The sequence below is a fragment of the Lycorma delicatula genome, chromosome 12, assembly GCF_047948215.1.
Source record: "Lycorma delicatula isolate Av1 chromosome 12, ASM4794821v1, whole genome shotgun sequence".
NCBI classification, from domain to species: Eukaryota; Metazoa; Arthropoda; class Insecta; order Hemiptera; family Fulgoridae; genus Lycorma; species Lycorma delicatula.
Window position 1 is genome coordinate 70,797,464 of NC_134466.1, and position 22,578 is coordinate 70,820,041.

Below are 22,578 nucleotides of genomic sequence, written 5' to 3' on the forward strand. Positions count from 1 at the left end.
AATGAAACTTGGTCGATCAGAGTATCTGAGAAGAAAAGATTAGAAGCTATTGAAATGTGGTGCTATAGGAGATTGTTAAAAATCAAATGGGTGGATAAAGTGACAAATGAAGAGGTATTGCGGCAAATAGATGAAGAAAGAAGGATTTGGAAAAATATAGTTAAAAGAAGAGACGGACTTATAGGCCACATACTAAGGCATCCTGGTATAGTCACTTTAATATTGGAGGGACAGGTAGAAGGAAAAAATTGTGTAGGCAGGCAACATTTGGAATATGTAAAACAAATTGTTAGGGATAGGGGTAGGGGAGGTATACCGAAATGAAACTACTAGCACTAGATAGGGAATCTTGGAGAACTGCATCAAACCAGTCAAATGACTGGACAAAAAAAAAATTTCATATTTCTTGTATTATTTATTTGTATTTTATAATCCTTGTGCATTTTTATGTTTTGATGTAGATTAATTATTCGTATCAGTTAAAATTAAATGATTAAGATTAAGAATAAATGGTTATTAGGTAAAATTTGCACTAAATGCTTCCTTAACATTATAATTAAATAAATAAAAATGATTTGAAAGTAATAAATATTAAACTAGTGTAAATATTTTGAAGAAACAAGAAAGTATTGGATTATATAACTTTTGTGGCATTCTAGTAAAGGCGTACAGAATGGTGTGGGTGGTGAAGCAAGTACAAGTTACTCATTTACCCAGTTATCTATTTTAATAGGTGTAATAAAAATGTTGATTGATAGCATTTCCAGGATTCATCATATGATGAACGAGGGAAATGGCAACACTGGTAAACTCTTATAAAGAGTTAAACAAAGTTTGCATTACATATGTAATTTTAAGGTTTTTTTTTTAATAGTCTTAATAACTGTAATTAAAAATCCTTGGGTATTGTTACCATACCCTATTGGGTCCTATTAAGTGTCCTAACAATAGTTGTTCAATAAAAGTGAGTATGATAAATGCTTTTAAGCAGTAGTGACTATGAAGATATATTACGCAAGTTGATATTTCACATATACAGGTGTTCCATGAAGAAACAGAGAAACTTTCAGATATGTTCTACTGGTGAAAATAATGAAAAACATTCATGTAAACATAGGTCAGGAAACACTGTTTTCAAATTATGGCTAGTGAAACATTTCACCTGGATTTCATTTCTTCTAATAAAAAGAGGCTCTTCTGTAATTTTTGGGACCCAAATTAAGAAGTAAAGTTTGCGGTTTCTTTTGTAATTTTAGATTGAAAATAAGATAAAACTGGTCTCAGAACTATAACTCTAGTAGTCTTTAAGATATCCAATGTAAAACACAAAATTTGGTGTCGAAAAACAAATTTTTTTAAGGTTTGTGGTACAATAGGTTTATTAAATGATTAATAAATGAACAAGTTTAGTAATAAAACTTGTTGAGAATTTAGTTCTGAGAAAATTAATGTAAATACATTCAATAAAAAGTAAATAAAGACTTTTAAAAATCGGTTTTTTATTGAAACAAAACATGAAAAATAGACAGAAAATCGTATTCTTTCTGTAACTAATAAATATTCTTCTTCAAAACAAAAACAGTATTTACTGAAATTAATTTTAAAATGGATACAAAATTTATTAAATAATATTTTAGCTGTGTGTATTGTATAATTTACACAGGTGAAACGAAATAATTAGGTAAAAACTAAATTGAAATGTATGTTATTTTAGAAATATTTAAAAAAATTTATGTATATGTTGGCTGGCTGCATTTACATGTATTTTCTCAGAATTAAATTCTCTACAAGTTTTGTTACTAAACTTGCGCATTTATTAATCAGTTAATAAACCTGTTTTACTACAAACCCAAAAAAAAAAAACAGTTTTTTTGACACTGAATATTGTTTTACGCCGGATATCTTAAAAACTACTATAGGTATAGTTTTGAGACCAGTTTTTTCCTAATTCCCAGCTCAAATTACATAAGAAACCACCAATTTATTTCTTAATTTGGGTCCCAAAAATTATTAAAGAGCTGAAATTCAGGCGAAATCTTTCACCAGCCGTAATTCAAAAACAAAGCGTTTCCAAACGTATGTTTATATGAACCTTTTTCATTATTTTCACCAGTAGAACATGAAGTAAAAATTTCTCCATTTCTTTAGCAGATATCCTCTATAAGCAAATCATTTTCTCTTTTTTCTTTTTAGTAGCAGATTGTAAGCTAATTTGAGTAGTACCCTTGTGTAGTGTTTTAAGAGATTTGCACAGTGTGGTTTTAAAAAATGTTTAGTAGTAGATGCAATAATAGTTTGTTTTTTTTTTTAATAAGGACACAGGATCAAGAGACTTTTATATATATTAATGGGTTTGTTTATGCATTAATATTTATAATACAAATAGTGTTATAAATGTTGTTTAAATAATTAAATTTTTAATTTTATCTATTGTATGTACAAGTGTGTTTTTATATAATTATATTATTTGAGTCTTAGTGAACTAATACTGTCCTAATAATGATTACTTAATGAACATATATATCTATACTCTTAATATGTTTGTTTTAATAACCGTTTACATTATCACTATCCTGTTTTTATTATCAGTATTTTACCATTGAGTTAAATATGTGTATCATAATATGTTATATTTTTTCAATAATAATAACATTGACATAATTGTTTTTAAATATATTACTTTATAAAAATAACATCTCATAAAAAAATAATTACTATTTCATTATATTAAAAATAATATTGTAATTATCTGTTCTTATATATTTATAATTATGAAGATGATATTTTCTAAATCATTACATTACAATTAGCTTTTTCTGTTGATATTAGGAGTTAATTATAAGAAATGGAAATAGACATAATTTCATTTAAACCAATGTTTAGAAAAGTTCTTTATATTAGAAATGAATCAAATGATAAATTGTTAGCAGTTCTTATCTAACAGTCAGTAAACACTTGAAAAAATGATTTTTGGGGATTGTTTTACATTTAAAGACATTAATGACAAACTAGTAAGCATTATTAGAGACATACTAATAAGCATTAAAAGATTTGAATGGCAGAAAGGCTCCTGGAATAGACGGAATACTTGTAGAATTACTGCGCAGTGCAGGTGAGAAAACGATTGATAGATTATACAAACTGGTGTGTAATATTTTTGAAAAGGGGGAAGTTCCGTCAGACTTCAAAAAAAGTGTTATAGTCATGATACCAAAGAAAGCAGGAGCAGATAAATGTGAAGAATGCAGAACAATTTAGTTTAACTGGTAGTCATGCATCAAAAATCTTAACTAGAATTCTATACAGAAGAATTGACAGGAGAGTGGAAAAAGTATTAGGAGAAGACCAATTTGGTTTCCAAAAAAGTATAGGGACAAGGGAAGCAATTTTAGGCCTCAGATTAATAGTAGAAGGAAGATTAAAGAAAAACCGACATACTTGACATTTATAGACCTAGAAATGCTATTCGATAACGTAAACTGGAATAAAATGTTCAGCATTTTAAAAAAATTAGGGTTCAAATACAGAGATAGAAGAACGATTGCTTAAACTTACAGGAACCAAACAGCAACAGTAATAATTGAAGAACATAAGAAAGAAGCTGTAATAAGAAATAGAGTCTGACAAGGATGTTCCCTATCCCCGTTACTTTTTAATCTTTACATAGAACTAGCAGTTAATGATGCTAAAGAACAATTTAGATCCGGAGTAACAGTACAAGGTGAAAAGAAAAAGATGCTATGATTTGCTGATGATATCGTAATAGCTGAGAGTAAAAAGATTTAGAAGGAACAATGAATGGCATCGATAAAGTCCTTCACAAGAACTACTGCATGAAAATAAACAAGAACAAAATGAAAGTAATGAAATGTAGTAGAAATAAAGTAGATGGACCGCTGAATGTAAAAATAGGACGAGAAAAGACTATGGAGGCAGAAGAATTTTGTTATTTGGGAAGTAGTATTACTAAAGATGGACAAAGCAGGAGCGATATAAAATGCCGAATAGCACAAGCGAAACGAGCCTTCAGTAAAAAATATAATTTGTTTACATCAAAAATTAATATAAATGTCAGGAAAAGATTTTTGAAAGTATATGTTTGGAGAGTAGTTTTATATGGAAGTGAAAGTTGGATGATCAGAGTATCTTAGAAGAAAAAATTAGAAGCTATTGAAATGTGGTGCTATAGGAGAATGTTAAAAATCAGACGGGTGGATAAAGTGACAAATGAAGAGGTGTTGCGGCTGATAGATGAAGAAAGAAGCATTTGGAAAAATATAGCTAAAAAAGAGACAGACCACATATTAAGGCATCCTGGAATAGTCACTTTAAAATTGGAGGGACAGGTAGAAGGGAAAAAATTGTGCAGGCAGGCAACGTTTGGAATATGTAAAACAAATTGTTAGGGATGTAGGATGTAGGGGGTGTACCGAAATGAAACGATTAGCACTAGGTAGGGAATCTTGAAGAGCTGCATTAAACCAGTCAAATGACTGAAAACAAAATAAAAAATTATATACTGACATTAATGTCAGTTATAACATTGAAAAGTGATGAGTTTATCTATTGTCTGCAAGCAAAGAAAAATCATCTTATAACTTCAAAAACTGTTTCCTTAAGGAAGCTGAGTATTCTAACAAGACTACGGTACATATATCAGGCATGGCTTACTGACAAACATTTTATTTCAAATCTTCTTTTCACTTACCAAATGGCCTTGATAGCTTACAATATTAATTTAATTGAAAATTTAGGCAGTACTGGGTGTCCAAAAAAAACTTCACAGTTTTAAATTAGATTTATCATTTAAAATTACAAATATATTTGTTTTATTACTTCAAAGTGCAAAGTTTAAAGTTTTTTACCTCTTAATATAACTAAATATTAGCACTCCTTACCGCCGTGCAGACTCAAATGGATAATCTATCTCATTCCTCACTCTGGAAACCATATCTGCAGGAATCACTTCTACAGCTTTTTTTATTCTTTGGTACAGATGGTCAAGCGACTGGATTTTTTTCTTTTTAAACGTTGTCTTTTATGTAGCCTCAAAAGAAGAAATTCATCAGCGTCAAATTGGAGCTTTGTAGTGGCAAAGAGATGGATGCTTCTTAGCATATCTCGACATTTGGGTATCTGTTGTTGATCACAGTCTATACAACTTCTGCTTGATGTGTTGAATGGGCTCCATTCTGTTGGAAAATTAGACCCTCCATATTTTCAATCCAGAAACACAAAGTTCTCCAACATGTCTGAGTGCACTATGTCTGTAATATGAAAAAAAATCCCAAAAATTTGATTATGCTTGTACCATACTGAACATTCACTTTAGGACAGTTGCGGACTAATTCCATCGATTCATGTTGATTTTTTGAGGTTCATACTTGACAACTATGTTGATTCATGACTCCATGAACGTGCTTCATCAGTCAATAAAATAGGTAGGCGGGAAGTTTTCATCAGCAGAAATTGAAGTCTAAGATGGTAGTTACAAATTGAACTCTGTGGTTTACTGTTAGGTTTAATTTCATGGAGTAGCTGCAGTTTATTAACATGAAGTTTCAATCACATGCAAACAACATTATTTTAGGAATGTTTAGTGCTTTTTGAACAACAGTGCTTTTAGGAATGTTTAGTTGATGCCTAACATTATCTAAAGAATATTTTGGACTTGATTGGAAAGATAGTCAAGTTCTTTCTGTATTCACAGCACTTTTCAGGCCATACTGGTGAGTATCCTTTCAAAATGCTTCTGGTTTCCAGAAAATTGTTCATATCACTTACATGTACTTTTATCACCCGAAGAATTTCTATGGTAGTCTGATGTACAATTTCTTTCTACAGCACTGATTTTGTTTCTTTGTACATACATTGTTGCTTTCTCTTGTGGCAACGTCATGATACTGAAGCCCAGGTTCATAACAGCTTGATCTCTGTAAGAGTCTAATACAATTGCTATTTGACAGAAAATGTGTAAACTAAAATTTAAGTGTTGTATCTTCAAGATTAATATATAAAATGCTACTGAGTGCTGTGTAAAATAATTCACTCTTGAAATCAAATAAAATAATTCATTCTTGAAATCCCAGAGTTCTTTTTCAGACACCTGATATTGTGTAAATAAAAAATGGCAAGAAATTAAATCAATAATGATATGATACTTAGTAATATGTACTATAAATAGTACTAGTTTAAAATTAATCATATTTAATAATAATGGTGGTTAATTTGCATTCCATTGTATACTGCCAGAAATCAGTATGTTAGCCCATTGAAATGTAAGTGATATTTTTAAGTGATAGCATCTTGGCCTTTTATCTGGAGGTCCCAGGCTTGAAACCTGGTCAAGCATGGCATTTTTCACACCCTACAGAATTCATTTATCTTTTATTAACTGAAAAAGGCATATAAACCTGTTGTTACTATGTTAAAACAATCCTAATTACCATCTCTTGTATCTCAGTTCTTTTATGCCCATCATGGTCTGTAGAAAACCTTTTAAAGATATTGTATATCAACAAATTAATGTAAAAGATCTTAAAAAAAAATAAAAGTCTGTTCTTTGTTGGGAAAAAAGTGCAATATATATTCACTGCCTCTACTCATCAAGAGAATTTGTTTTGAAAATATATTAGTTGGGTCAGGGCTCATTTCGCTTGCCTGACTATCTAGCAAGGTAGGCCCAGGTGAGCCTCAGGGCTCCCAGGTGCTTCTCAAGATTGACCCCAGCCAACAGAGCTTGTTTTGTGCTCACCATTCCTGTCTAGCCAGGACCCCCCCCCCCCCCGCCGAACTTTCATTACTCTAAAGCCTGAATCTTTATTGACACCTGAAAAAGAAATAGATTACAAAAGATAGAATAGTAAGTAACTATGGTATCAAAAGCACACAGACCTTTGACTTTGAGGAAAACTTCACAACTTATTTCTGTTGCCATGGTGACAGAAATTAAGTTTACATTTGACCTTGATTATTTAAAAAATATGAAGTTTGATGCAAAGTACCAATTGGTGTCATCAGGTCATTTTTGGTGCTGTATTAGAATATGACATTTGAGGTGCTTGATTATTAGCATTACACACACACCCAAACTCGGTTCTTTTAATAGTATGGATAGATTTAATTAAAACTTACATAAATAAGAAATACAAAATCCACCTTCAATTATTATGTTTCCAATATTTTCATGTGTATTGTAAAAATAGAATAAGAAAATTCTGATTAACTTTAAAGAAGGTGTTCTCAAAAAAAAGAAAACTCCTTTTTGAGAACAAAAAGGAATAATTTGACAATAGTACAATGATTTTTTGCTTTTTGTGGATGAGGATTGGGAAAAATAAGTTAAAATATTTCATTGGATCATTTATTTAATAAAAATTATTAGTTAAATTTCTAAGTAAAAAGAATTTGTTATCTCACTATTCTTAGATAAGCGATTCCATCAAAGCTGCAAAATTATCACCTTAGTAATTATAGTTAAATTTTTAAATATTTTTATATAATGAATGTATAGTCGAAGTCGTTGGTATTACATTTATTGAAATTTTAGTATTAAGTGAAACTTAAGTCTTGTTTTAATATTTAAAAGAATATTTTTATTATTTGTTACAGAGTTGCCATAACACCGGCTGTAACTGCTTCATTTGTAAAAAAGGGTTTTAAAGTTAACATTGAACAAGATGCAGGAGTATCTGCCAAGTTTCCTAATTCACAATATGCAGATGCTGGTGCTAATTTAGTTGATAAAAAAACTGCTTTTGAATCAGGTATATCGCTTCTTGTATGCCAAATATTGTATTGATTGCATGGAATCTTATGAGATTCCAGTATTAATCTATCATATATTATTAAAAAACAATTGCAATGAATTTTCCACTCGGTTATCTTTATTTTATGTGATGGTTGTCTTCAATGAGTATTTGACTCCCCATCAACCTTAAACCACTAGCACAATCATTGGCACTGGGTATGAGTTAAATACTGAACACAGTTACCTCGTCTCATTTGATGATGTACCTTTGTATATGTTTTGCTTGGTTTGACACATAATTTTATGTTGATTGTGGTTACCTAAATTAGCCTTATAAAAAAGTGCAAAAATATTCCTGATAAAATACTACAATATTACCTGCGTAAAAATACTTTTTTTATTTTTTATAGTTTGATATCTGTAGTTAAATAAATTATTCTGGTAATGCTATTATAATCTACTCTTAGATTATAATGAAATTACTATTTTGGTATTACACATTATTTAAATATATTACATCATGCATTTTGAATAATTTAAATTAAATTTATCACTTCTCTGACTCTGTTGTGTTGAAAATTTACTTGATCATTATTTTATTTTACTGCTGTTTTTTTTTTTTTTTTTTATTGTAAATTTGTTAGAATGAGACAGATTTAAATTTTGCATGGTTGATTTCTAAAGTAGTCATGTTTTGAGTAAAAAAATATCTTTAAATATTATATGCCACTAAGGTAGTAATTTAATTATCCAACACTAGTTTATAATAGTATCAGAATAATTTATTTTATTTCAATGACTGAGAGAGTAAATAATTGTCTTTATAACTTTAAAAATGAATTATTTTTTATTAATTTGTCGCATTAAAAAAAAAAACTTCTCAGGAAGGATAAATTTTTACAAAAGTCCTTGACAACGACAAAAAGGAAAAACATTAGGCGTTTCCTATTATGGTTGAAAAAATAATATTTTGTAGATGTTTTTTTTTTTTGTCTTCAGTCATTTGACTGGTTTGATGCAGCTCTCCAAGATTCCCTATCTAGTGCTAGTCGTTTCATTTCAGTATACCCTCTACATCCTACATCCCTAACAATTTGTTTTACATATTCCAAACTTGGCCTGCCTACACAATTTTTTCCTTCTACCTGTCCTTCCAATATTAAAGCGACTATTCCAGGATGCCTTAGTATGTGGCCTATAAGTCTGTCTCTTCTTTTAACTATATTTTTCCAAATGGTTCTTTCTTCATCTATTTGTCGCAATACCTCTTCATTTGTCACTTTATCCACCCATCTGATTTTTAACATTCTCCTATAGCACTGTATTTCAAAAGCTTCTAATCTTTTATTCTCAGATACTCCGATCGTCCAAGTTTCACTTCCATATAAAGCGACACTACAAAAATACACTTTCAAAAATCTTTTCCTGACGTTTAAATTGATTTTTGATATAAACAAATTATATTTCTTACTGAAGGCTTGTTTCGCTTGTGCTATTCGGCATTTTATATCGCTCCTGCTTCGTCCATCTTTAGTAATTCTACTTCCCAAATAACAAAATTCTTCTACCTCCATAATCTTTTTTCGTCCTATTTTCACATTCAGTGGTCCATCTTTGTTATTTTGTAGATGTTAAAAATATAATATTAGTTCTAATCTTTATTTTATTCTTTTTTATAGATTTAGTTTTGAAAATTCGTCAACCGATAGAATCAGAGGTTGATTTTTTTAAAGAAAATGCAACACTCATTTCATTTCTTTATCCTGGACAAAATCAACAACTTATTGATTTACTTGCAAAGAAGAAAATGAATGCGTTTGGTAAGTTACCGTTTATTTTTTAAGAGTTTTTTTAATTTTATTTTATTTTATGTAATTTTTTATTAACCTAATAAATATGAATTTTCTTAGATCAGTGAGTTAGTCTGAGTTTATACTTATCTGACCAGCTTAAGTTCAGTTGCAACCGCTAGGTGATGGTACATCAATTTCATCTTGTTTTGATAGTATACATGTAGCTGCATTATGTCTTTTAAGTTACCTTATTCCAATGTATAATTAATCTTCAAATATTGTCCCCTTGTCACCGTACCTTTATAGATCATCCTTCTTTGAAGGCAGGAAGGTCATCTCATCCTCTGAAGTAATATCTAACGGTTGGTCCTGAAGGTTAAAAAAAAATTATGTGGACATCACATGACTTCTTTATACGCTTATTAAATTACATATATAAATCTTTTGCCGCACTTCGTTTAAACTTATTTCATTTAAAAGCGAAATACGATCCTCCAATTCTTTAATAAAGTGGATAGTTACACAATTGCTGAAATATTAGTTTTTATTAACATCAAATATTTATACAATTATTGTTAATTCAACAATCTTACTTGAAATATTAGGATAGAGTAAAAGTCCCTTTATTACTCATATTACTAGATCAGTATTATTCGTATCTTTGTGAGTTGCTGATTAACAAAAGTTTTTGATTTCTGGTGTGTCATATAAACAAAAGTTAATAATAATTAAACTATTCCTGTAGTGAACTGCCGTATACTGGTTACAAATGTTAATTTCGATCTAACGGTGTAAAATATTCAGTTTTTATTATTGGATTATTTGGTGAATAATCAAATATGAAAAAGAAATAATCATACTGGAAGAAGAAAGATAACATGAAGAAATATATCTCAAAAAACAACAAGAAGATGAATATGAAGGGAAAGAAAATGTTAAGAACGAGGGAAGAATAAAAAAATTAAGAGAAGATTATAAATACAAAGAGGAAGAAAACATTAAGACCAAGGAAAGAATAAAACAATTAAGAGAGGATGATGAATATAAAGAAAGAAAATTTGAAAACTTGAGAATGTGTACACAAATTAAGATCATAAGAATTATTTCAAACCAAAGAGCGATTAAATGATTGGTAACAAAAAACAAATAAACAAAATGATATCAACTCCGATTTAGGGAGAATGTCCGACAATATCAGAGGAGTAATGAACTAAAAGATAATAATTTTTTGCAATTTATTAAAGGACAGGCATGTATGTCTCAGTGTATATGTTGTTTTTGTGAGGGTTTACTTTTCAGTCGCTCTGTATGTAGTTAACTTTAATGTAGATAAAATTAAACAGAAATTCCAGAATAATTAAATAAAATTAAACTAAAAAATCCAAAAATAATACGATTCTAAATTATAATTTTCAATTAATATTAAATAATTAGATTTTTTACCAAATCTACTACATATACACATATGTAATGTCTACTAAATTGTATTTACACATTTTTAAAAGTACATAAAATTTTATTTCACTAATAATTTTTTTTTATTATCATTGAATTATTATTTATTGTAAAAATTTTTTTACATTCACAGGCTTATAATTATTAAATCAATATATTAAAATAAAAAAAATAAAAGTTAAAAAATAAATAAATAAAAAAAAGAGATGAAGTCTGATTTGAACCAATATGCCTTGCCTTTAAGATCCAAATACCTCATTAATTAAAATTTTAATTTTAATTTCAATTCAAAAGGGAGGTGTACAACCATGCTAAATTCAAAATTACATCCTACGACTAATCGTTTTTTAGTTATGCAAAATACATTTACACATATATACGTATGTACAGACAGACGTCATGCTGAAACTAGTCAAATTCAGGGATGGTCAAAATGGATATTTCTGTTGAAATATGAAAACCAAACTGTTTCGCGATCACAATACTTTCTTTACTTTGTACAAGGAAGTAAAAAAAAGTTAAAAAAAAAGAAAAAAGGAGATGAAATCTGTTGACTGAAATTGTTCACAATTGCAGTACTTACTTTACTTCATACAAGCAAGTAAAAAAAAAAAAAAAGTTATATATTTATGTTAAAATATTACATTTTAAATGTTAGTATATATATATTTTTTTTTTTTTTTTTTTTTTTTTTTAAATCTTACCTGGTGAGATAACCCTATGTATTAACAATACATATTATATTCATTAACAAAAACAATTGTAAGCAAGAAAATATATACCTGTGTTATGCGTAGTTGATAATTCATGGTAAATAAAATATTTTGTTCAAATTGTGCAAACTGAATTGCTATGTGCAAGTATATTTACTTACTTTCACATTAGATGAAAACACACATCTATTCATCAAAAACTCCTTTCTTAACTCAGTGAATTTACAGTAATGTAAATTATAAAAATTTTATTTTTATAATCCCAAAACATTTTATGTATTGAAATGAAACATTTAGTGTTAAAAAGTTTATATCTTTCTTAAATATAATACATAACACTATTTATGTATAAAATGTGAAGTAAATGGTTTATATGAGCAGAATTATTTTTTCCATTGTTTATTTATAGTTGATCAACGATAATAGACATTAGTGACTTAAATTAACTACATGATCAGAAATAACTGAACAGTAAACACCAAACACAATAAAAAAATAATGACAAACTAGAACGTAATATATATTGGTACATCACCACTAGTCTATTTTCACTGCGCACATAGCATTCTGAAAGTGATCTCATGTAAGCAAAACCACTAAATTAAGTTCTTCTGACGCCCATCTATACCATACCTGTGTATGTGGGCAATTCACCAGTGTTTTTATATACTGTAGATCATGCTAGAGTAAAAAGCCCTCTATTAATTCATCACCATCATCTGTGAAACCGCTATGCCATGAGTAACTTAGAATTTACATCTGCACCTATAAGGATTGGAGCAGTACCAGAGAATCATAGGATTTTATCCGAGACCTGAAGATGGCAGTCAGTAGGATCTCTATACTGGAAAAATGAACTAGCAACATATAGATGCAAATTTTGAACATCCACAAGGATAATGACATCATGATTATTTGAGAGTTTGAGAGAATAAGAATACAATCAAGTTCCCTTCTGCACAAAACAGCAGACATGCTTTCAGAACCACGATAGAACCTTTTCCAACGAGAAAAACCTTGCAGATCACCAGACACAATACATGGATGCTGCAACGAAACAACATCGAATCCTCTGTGTAATGCTATCTCTCCAAATTCTACCTGAGCAGTGTAAGCACCCTATGCATTTAACTCGCCAAATCTAATCTTTAACGAAATAGAATTATAGTACATATTGAGAGCTCTCTGATAACACCCACAGTCTTTACTGTTCACAGAGTGCTTATGGTCCTTCCGAAGGTGTCTGCAATTAACACAAGTCAGAACGACCAACCTCTTTGGACACTTCCCACAAATGTGTCCTTCATCACCACAATGGGCGCAAACTGCAGGATGTTCACACAGAACTTAGGCCTGTGACCAAACCTGCAGCACTTAAAACAGTGCTGGACATATAAATACTCCTTGATCTTACACGAAGAAAAGTGTACAAACTACCTGCCCTCTGCAGTGATGCTCTTGAAAAGTTTAGGACTAACCTCGAAAATCCCATGTAGCACTCTGCCTCGCGCCTACCTGTTTTAAATCATAATTGACAGTCAGAATTGAATGTAGCCTCATCCATCTGAGTATTTTACTCCCTAATGAGAGCCATTATTTCTTCCTCAGACAGCTGTCGATCTATATCATAGACAATCACTTTAGGAGGCCTCTTCCTGTAGGGTTGACTTTCATGTCAGACTTTCCAACTTTAAAGGAGTCAGAGATGACCCACACAGTTTCTTTGTCAGCAATGTCGACTAAACCCTTTCTCGCCTCTCTAGTATTATGAATTATCAGGTTCTTCCTCTTTTGTCAAAGGACGACCTAAAATTCGTTCCTGAGGGACTCAAAAATTTTTAATTTCAAAGACTTTTGAATGTACCTTATTAGCCGTAACATGGATCGTCCATTTGCTTAAAAAATTAGCCATAAGTTCAGCATATTCCCGTTAACACCGTTCTGTAGTAAGTAAAGGATTATCCTTTCTTTCCAAACCATCTCATAGGCCTTTTCAATGTCTAAGGTTACAAATGCCTCACACACATCCATCTCCATAGATACTAGGTGATCCATGATAGATCTCTTTTCTCTGAACTCGTATTGGTTTTGGGAAAAGAATTTAATTGTTTCCAGATGCTATCTCAGTCTGTTATTTATTATCATCTCCATCACTATGCAAAGGTTGCATGTTAAAACAATCAGAGTAGAATTTATTAAAGCTCGGAATTAAGAGTTACCAATTCCAGAATTTTGTAATGTTGAATATTTAAAATTAGATATTTCAGTTAGTAATTGGTTTTTAAGAATTACGCGTTTTTATAGTTCATCTGAGTGTCTACTAATATATTTAATTCTTTATCTATATTTAACATATTCGTACTTTTATAATAGTATTTTCTTGTGTTTTAATTCTATTTTCTAGCTATGGATTGTATACCTCGTATTTCTAGAGCACAAGTATTTGATGCACTTAGTTCAATGGCAAATGTTGCTGGATATAGAGCCATTATTGAAGCAGCTAATCATTTCCCGAGATTCTTTGCTGGTAAGGCTTTTTTGTTAAATTTGAATGTCAATTGATTTCAAGTCAATTGAAGTTTTATGTTTACTTTTTACTTAGGATTAATAATAATATGAGGCTTGTTTGGAAAGTAAGAGTTCAGGTTTCATATTTGGCCACTACAGCAATGGGTGGGCAGGCACTGAAATTTCTTTCTTCCTTAATGGAAGAAACAGATTTTGTTTACAATTTTCTTTATGTGTTATACATTTTTAAGGCAGCTGAAGGATCTGTTGTTTGAGTATAGTCTTTACAATTTTTTAAAGGGTTAGTGATGTTGTGCCAGACAAATGGAATGAGTGTTGGAATAGTGAGAAGATTGTTTAATGAAGGAAGGTGAAATCTGCATGATGAGGTACGTGAGTGGTTGTTGAGCAGTGATTTGCTTCAGCTTGTAAATGAAAAAAAAATTGTAAAAACAGATGATTTACAATTTTATCGGTTTCTTAAATGTTGCTGCTTGAAATCAAGAACTTACCCTCATCATTTGTCAGAAAACATCATTTTATTGAAGAAGATATTCAGAAATTCGTTTCATCCTGTATTAGTATTAATAGAAACTATGTTGTAAAGTATTAATTTTTAATCTTTTTGTTTAAGATATGAAATTTCTTATTATAATTATTATATTGTTTTTAACATCCAAATTGTACTTCCTGAATGTGCATCATATTTTGATGAATACTGTGTATTTTAAAAATCTCATCTTAGTTTTGACACTAAGGAAAGATATGTTTTCAAGTATTTGATTAAATGGTCTATTTGAAAACATCCATTAATTTTTTCTATCTGTTTCTTTAAATATATTTCTCTTCCAACTTTGGTTTTGATTTTATTACATAAAACAGAATGCCTATGTTTGTATGTGTATATCAATATATACACATACAGTCAGGAAACAGTTCCTGATATTTATGATTGCATAAATATCAGGAACTGTTTCTTGACTAAATCATTTTATAATAGAGGTAGTTCTAAGGTTCATATAAATGAAATTGAAAAAAGGTTTTCTGTAATTTTTTTTTATCAAAATTGAGTGAGGTATCAGCAGTTCTATAGAAAATGTTATTGTTTCACTTCTTTTTAATAGAGGTGCGTGGTTTAATGTTTCACTTCTGATCTAATTTAAAATGAGGAGGGCTGTGTGTACAGACTAATTTCTAATCAGCTGTTGAAAATGAATTGGCTGTCATAGCAACACAACATGTACAATTACTACCACCAGCAGTTTATAATCTCATTACATGGTATCCATTTTGTTTACCATTGGTAAAGAATCAGTCACTGTAACATGGAACATGTCGTTGTTCTTTCTGTGAGGTGTCCTGTGTGTTTGTTTTTTTTTAATGGAAGAATGTACAGAATTCTTCTTTCTACAACTAACATAATAATGTAAAACTATGTCTGTTCAGTTTACATTCATGATAGCATATTAGATTCATAACGTAATTGTTGATCATTACCTGTTTGTTCATTTTTTATTCATACAAAGTTGATGATTTTCTACTGTCTTCAGTGTTCATTGTGAATTGCATTTAAGTACTTATGGTGATTTCATATATTTCAGAGTTTATGAGGTGTGTTAGAAAAGTAATGAGACTCACTTTTTACTTACCAAAGTTTTTATATTTTACAAACAACAATATTTTCCCCTTCAAATTAGTTCACCTGGGTAGCTATACACCGGCAGAATCGTTGTTCCCACTCCTGGTAGCAGCGCTGGAAGGCTTCAACTGGTAGGGCTTTTAACTGGTCGGTCATAGTCTTTTGAATGTTCTTCAGAGTTCCAAAACGACGTTCTTTTAAGACGTGTTTCAATTTCGGGAAAAGGAAAACGTCACTAGGACTCAAATCAGATGAATAGGGGGGTTGAGGAACCGTAGGAATGCGTTTTGAGGTCAAAAATTCCCTGATGGAAATGGCCGTATAACATGGAGCATTGTCATGATGAAACATCCACTTGTCTGCAATGTCTGGTCTCACGTGAACCATTTTTTTCCTGAGCCTTTCAAGGACACCTTTTTAAAACACTTGATTGACAGTTTGTCGTGGAAGAACAAATTCTGTATGCACGATACCCCTACTGTCAATAAAGCAAATTAGCATGGTTTTGATCTTTGATTTGCTCATTCGACATTTTTTCAGTCGAGAAGATGGCGGAGTGTGCCACTCTTTGCTTTGCCTCTTAGTTTCAGGATCGCACTCAAATATCCAGGATTCATTACCAGTGATCACACGATTGAAGAATTCTTGGTCATTGTCAATCCTCTCAAGATCAACGTACACGTTTCTTCGATTATCCTTCTGTTCCGTTGTGAGGTTTTTCGGCACTGATTTCGCACAAACCTTTCGCACGTCCAAATCGTCTATCAAAATTTGATGTACGGTGAAAGTGTTTAAATTTAACTGTTCACTCATCATCTTTATTGTTAAACGATGGTCTGATCTCACAAGAACCCTCACACGCTCAACGTTTTCAAGATTATTCAAGATTATGAAGTTGAAGGTCTCCCTGAGCGAGGTTGATCTTCAACATGTTCTCGGCCTTCCAAAAATTATTTGTGCCAGTGGCAAACTTGTGCTCTTGATAAGCAATGTTTCCCATAGGCCTGTTTCAACTTTTCAAAGGTCACACTCACATATTCCCCAAGTTTAACACAAAACTGATTGCACAACGTTGCTCTAAATTCCGATGCTCCATTTTCATAACATACAACTCACTGATGGCGCTGTCAAAAATAATGTGTTGGCTGAATGGAGTTGAAACTCATACTGAGCATGTGGAAGGGATGAAAAAACCGGTCTGGCACAGACCGGTAGACACAGCATTGCCAGATCGCTCACAGTGTTATCAATCTCATTACTTTTCTCACACACCTCATATTGTACATTGGTAAAAATTTTATTATGGTTTACATATTTAATTATTTTGAAGAGATTTTAAATAAAAACTAGATAATCCTTCTTTTTGCTGTGTATTAGAGGGGAAAATAATCCCTATTAAAAAATACTTTAACTATATATAATAGTGTTGAATGCAGATGATAAATGTGCATCTATAAATTCTAAACATATTTTAGAATGTCTGTATATATATATATATATATATACACACAAAGGGTAGAGTGAAAAGTTCCAGGTCCAGATCATCACAAATTTATATAAAAATACCTTTGGATTGTGCTAAAAGAGCTCAAGACAATTTGCCTGAAATGTTTTTCGGCACAGTTTTTGGTCAGGTGTGAGCAAACATGGCATCGATCTAGCGCACAGCTTATTCATGCCCAAATGTTCATGCAAAATATTGTTCACATATTCTATTGACATGCCTACAGTCTCTGCTAACTTGTTCACTGTCACTCATTGTTCTGCCAAAATGATTTTATGCACTTTTTCTATAATTTCTGATGTAGTCACTTCAGAAGGATGTCCACTGCATGGTTCATCACTAGTGCTTGTTCAACCCATTTTAAACTCTGCGACCCAATTTGTAACTGTTGTATTTGATGCAGATGAGCCTCCTAATGTCATATCAAACTCTTCTTTAATCTCCTTTGCACTTAAACCATTCAGAAAAAATATTTAATTATTGCACAAATTTCCAGTTTTTCCATTTTCCAAACATGCCCTAATTCACCATTTTGACAGACTGTAAATACTCTACTAAGTGAAGCAGCAACTTGGAACTCTTTTAGTAAACTAATGAAGAGTGAAATCATCTGATGCCCCAGAAAAAAAGCGTACTAATCTCTGTGTGAGGTCCAGAACTTTTCATCCCATCCTCGTGTATGTGCATATATATATTCATGAAGCACGTGTGGATTATCAGAAGCCTAAAAACACACATTTTTATTAACAACCCTGTCTACGTGAAAATGTGCCTCATCTGAAAACCAAACATTGCTCAATAGGATGTCTTAGTTCACAGCGAATGCCATTCTTTGATGTTTGCTGTCAGCCATTAATTTAGGCAACACTGTTATTTTGTACGGATACAAATGCAAGTCAGTTATTAAAATTCGCTGCACAGATCGCCTAGAAATTCCAACTTGTGCTGCTCCTTTTCTTGTGGATTTGCCCGAGTTCCTCAGCAGCACTGCTCTGACAGCTTCGAAATTCTGTGAAGAAAGAACATTGACAGGCCGTGCATGCTTGCTGTCAAATACTAAACCATCACTATTCAATTTTTTGTAAAGTCTATGTATTGTTTTAAAATGAGGGTGACCGCTGAGTTTGAAAATGTGAACAGAACCATCTTTGTGTAAGCACCACGCTTTTCGTTTCATTAAAAAACAGCACAATCTTTACAGCCATTTCAACAGTCACTCTTCCTTTGTCAGCCATCTTGGAGCAATACACAAACAGCGCACTCGGAAAGAGAAGAAACTAATATTCATGAACTGACCCTGTAGGGGAAGACACCCATCATGTGGCATTTGCAGTCGCCATGCCACCCCTTCAATACCTAGCCCTTATGAGCTTTACCGGAGGTCATCTTCAAAACCAAAGCAAAAGCCATCTTTCAGCCTTGTTCTTGCCTCTAGTCAGGATGCCACCGATACGAATGCCACATGTGATATTTTGGGAATACTATCCCAAAAAAAAAACAACAAAACTAAAACAAAACATAACTTATATTATGTCTCAAACAAGACTGAATATATAAAGTAAGGAAAGGAATTAAAATCAACACCTACCCAGAAGGTAAAAGAAGTGAGTTCAACACGCAGTTACAATAAAAAAAACCAACAAAATACTTAGCAGTTACAAAACTTAGCTTATAAAGAAGAAAGTGGGAAACCCAGGCGGCTCCCTAAATGCCTTTGGCAATCCTTTCTTTTGCCAAATAGTGTATGAAATTCTCAACTATTATCCGTTCAGGTTTCACCAATTGACATGGAGATCCAGTGCCAACCCAATAATATCGAGCTGACAGATAGTCTCCATGCGTAGCAACAAATACTTTGAACAAACCTTCAGAACTTGATGTACATTGTCCAGTTGTCCACATCACAGACACATTCTTGATTCCACCAGGCCAAATCTCTGCAGCCTGTCCCAGAAAGCATCATTCCCAGAAAGATATTGCATCACGTACTTATTCACGTGTACCCAAGAGGCCCCATGCAAACTAACATCAGGAAACAGACCGTACATATAACGTCTGCCCTCTGCCTCATCTCATGTGGCCTACCACAAAGCAGTACGATGTTGTTCAATTCCTGAACTTTGTCGGAAGTTAACTTGCTTATCTTCTTGGCTACATAACACGTTGCTACTCTGACGAATCAAGTCTATCGGTTTCACACCCGCAATCACCAAGATCACCTCCTGTGAAATCGTATGATAGCCATGTGCTATCGTTAAAAGAATAAGACATTGAGCCTTTAACAATATGTCTCAATAGCTTTTAAATTTTAGTCTATCCGCCCAAACAGCTGCCGAATATAGCATAATTGCCTCGCAGACGCCCTTATACAGGATACTCATGGTCTTAAAATTAAGACTCCAATCAGGATTGATCACACGCTGAATACAAAAGAAGGCACTACAGGCCTTCTCTGAAACATATTGAAGGTACTTCTTGAATTGCATTTTCTAATCGGAAAACACCCCAGAATGTATTTTATGTGCTGGCCTGCCATCGAAACACGAACCTACTGCCTCACTTCCGAGTGGCCTTTGAGGCCCATCATAGTAGTCTTCTCCGGGCTGAAAGTTATCTTATGTTGATGTCACTTCTGCCAACAAAACACACAGTAATAATTATTAACCTAACAATTATTGCCAAAGCAAATGTTGGATCATTTCGTGTGCCACTCTGTACTTATTCAACTACTTATTATGTCACCTGAATGCTTATATTTTGGTCATGGTTTAGTTTTTAGCATTGTTTGGCTACAGTCCGTAAAAAACATGATCTGTAAACAAGAAATTTGTTTATAAATTACAGGTCAGATGACAGCAGCCGGCAAAGTTCCACCAGCTAAAATCTTAGTCATTGGAGGAGGTGTAGCTGGTCTTGCAGCGATTGGTCAGGCTCGTAATATGGGTGCAGTTGTAAGGGCATTTGATACTAGATCTGCTGTTAAAGAACAAGTAGAATCTCTTGGAGCTGAATTCTTAGAAATCAATATAAAGGTAATATATTAGAATCAAAATAATGTTAATATAATTAGTGTTAAGCCATTAGAATCAAACGATTGGCATAGAAAACGATTGAGTTTATGAAAAATGCATTACCAATCTTTTGCTTTTAAGTTTTTATTTTATAGTACATTTTGTAAAGTAGTTTGACAGTGGTTTTGTTTGAGTTTTGTTTAATTCATAAATATAAATATTGATTTAAAAAAAAATTATTAGATCCAAATGTAGTGAAAAAGTGTTGCAATTTATACAAGAAATTAAGTGGCAGTTATAAGTAGAAGATGGAGAGAAATAAATTGTGATTCCAAAAGGAGGCTGAGGCAAGAGTACAGTCTATCTGTTGCTTTTCTGCTTGTATATAAAAGAAGCAGTACCAGAGTGGAAGGAAAATTTGGTAATTATCCCAAGGAAAATAATGTTTAGATTCAGTGATAACATTGTTCTTTTTATAGGTATCACACTGATATATTGCTAAGAGAAATTCAATTTGAATATTAATAAGATAAAACCTGTCCTATATCTCAGCCTTTCATCCAGAAGATCCCCAGTTCAAAAACTGGTCTGGCACGGCATGCTTTATACATTACAAAATTTTCATTTCATATTCTCAAGCACAAGTTAACATTTACTGGATGAATTAATCATCTACACAGAAAAAAATGTCCTAGAAAGAAGCACGATAAAGAGCTAAATGTTAAGTTAAGGGAACACATATCAGAAGTACCAGAATTCTATTATTTAGATATTAAAATTATAAAGGATGGACAAAGTAGTGCAGATATATCAGAAGCAGACCAGTACAAGGAAGGAGAGCTTTGATGCAAAAAAAGAAGCCTGCTAGCACCAAGTATAGATTGTCACCAAGTTGCTTTGACAGCTCGTGGCTCTTTAGTACCTTGTGGTAGCCCTGAAAAGAGCTTTTTGGGATTTTGTAATGATGGCCCTGAAAAGGGCTGTTGAGAGTCCAGTCGCTGGTCTCCAATGGAATTACCTTGGCTCAGCTGAGGGTAGAAAAAATTTGCAGCTCACGTTTTCACAAGTCACAACCAGACCGAGCTTTCCCTCAGCAACAGTTGGGTCCCCACCACTACTCTGGAGGCCACTACTGTAGCGTCTATATAGTGGTGGCAGTCAGTTAGCTTGGCAGTTGGAGCACATATATGAACTGAAAGCTAGCTCCACCCTCCTCTCCATTAGATTGATATATTATGGCTAGCGTTGCACTAAGCTGATAATAAGCACAGCATGTAGTAACAAGATATAAAAGTTAGAAAAGAATTTGTGAAAATATTTGTATGGTTTATAGCACTTTAAGATAGGGAAACATGGTCAATTGGATAAACAGATTGGATAGAACAGAGTTCCTTGAAATGTGGTGTTAATGTTGAAAATTAGCTGGTTAATGAAAATAAAATAAAGGCTTCTTAAGCCAAAGAGGAGAGAAGAGAAATCTATGGTAGAATCTTGTAAAGATAATCTAGGTTATTGGTGGCCATATATTAAATATTCTGGTTTAATTAATTTGGTAATAGATGTCTAGAATCTCTACAGTTTTTTTCTGTAGAGGACTATTGGAATAAAGATAAAACTGAAAATTAAGGATGTAGGATCCAATAAAATTGTTAAGTTAAAAGATTAAATTGATAAGAAAGGAGAAGAGTAGCACCAAACCAGTTACCTGAGTGATGACTCGAAAAAAGATTCCTTCTAAGCTTTTTTTTTCTTAGTAATTGGATAAAACATAAAAATCTAATTTTCATCAGTAGGGGTAGCCTATTAAATATTTTAAATTTAGAAGCAATGGAATTGTTAAAATTTCAATCAATTATAAGTTGAATAAGAAAGAAGCCCTAATAAGAAAGGGAGTCCGACAAGGATGTTCCCTATCTCCATTACTTTTTAATCTTTACATGGAACTAGCAGTTAATGATGTTAAAGAACAATTTAGATTCGGAGTAACAGTACAAGGTGAAAAGATAAAGATGCTACGATTTGCTGATGATATAGTAATTCTAGCCGAGAGTAAAAAGGATTTAGAAGAAACAATGAACGGCATAGATGAAGTCCTACGCAAGAACTATCGCATGAAAATAAACAAGAACAAAACAAAAGTAATGAAATGTAGTAGAAATAACAAAGATGGACCGCTGAATGTGAAAATAGGAGGAGAAAAGATTA

The 22,578-nt window shown here is 32.0% G+C and overlaps 1 protein-coding gene across 2 annotated transcripts in view; it reads left to right on the plus strand.

Annotated features, from left to right (window-relative positions):
- LOC142333443 (NAD(P) transhydrogenase, mitochondrial-like) overlaps nucleotides 1-22,578 on the plus strand; it is a 105,590-nt gene that overhangs the window by 22,678 nt on the left and 60,334 nt on the right. For both annotated transcript variants that reach the window (XM_075380545.1, XM_075380548.1), the window contains exons 3-6: nucleotides 7,612-7,766; nucleotides 9,430-9,570; nucleotides 14,116-14,238; nucleotides 20,207-20,394. In XM_075380545.1, the coding sequence (XP_075236660.1) occupies nucleotides 7,612-7,766; nucleotides 9,430-9,570; nucleotides 14,116-14,238; nucleotides 20,207-20,394 (607 nt within the window). The remainder of the gene's footprint in view (nucleotides 1-7,611; nucleotides 7,767-9,429; nucleotides 9,571-14,115; nucleotides 14,239-20,206; nucleotides 20,395-22,578) is intronic.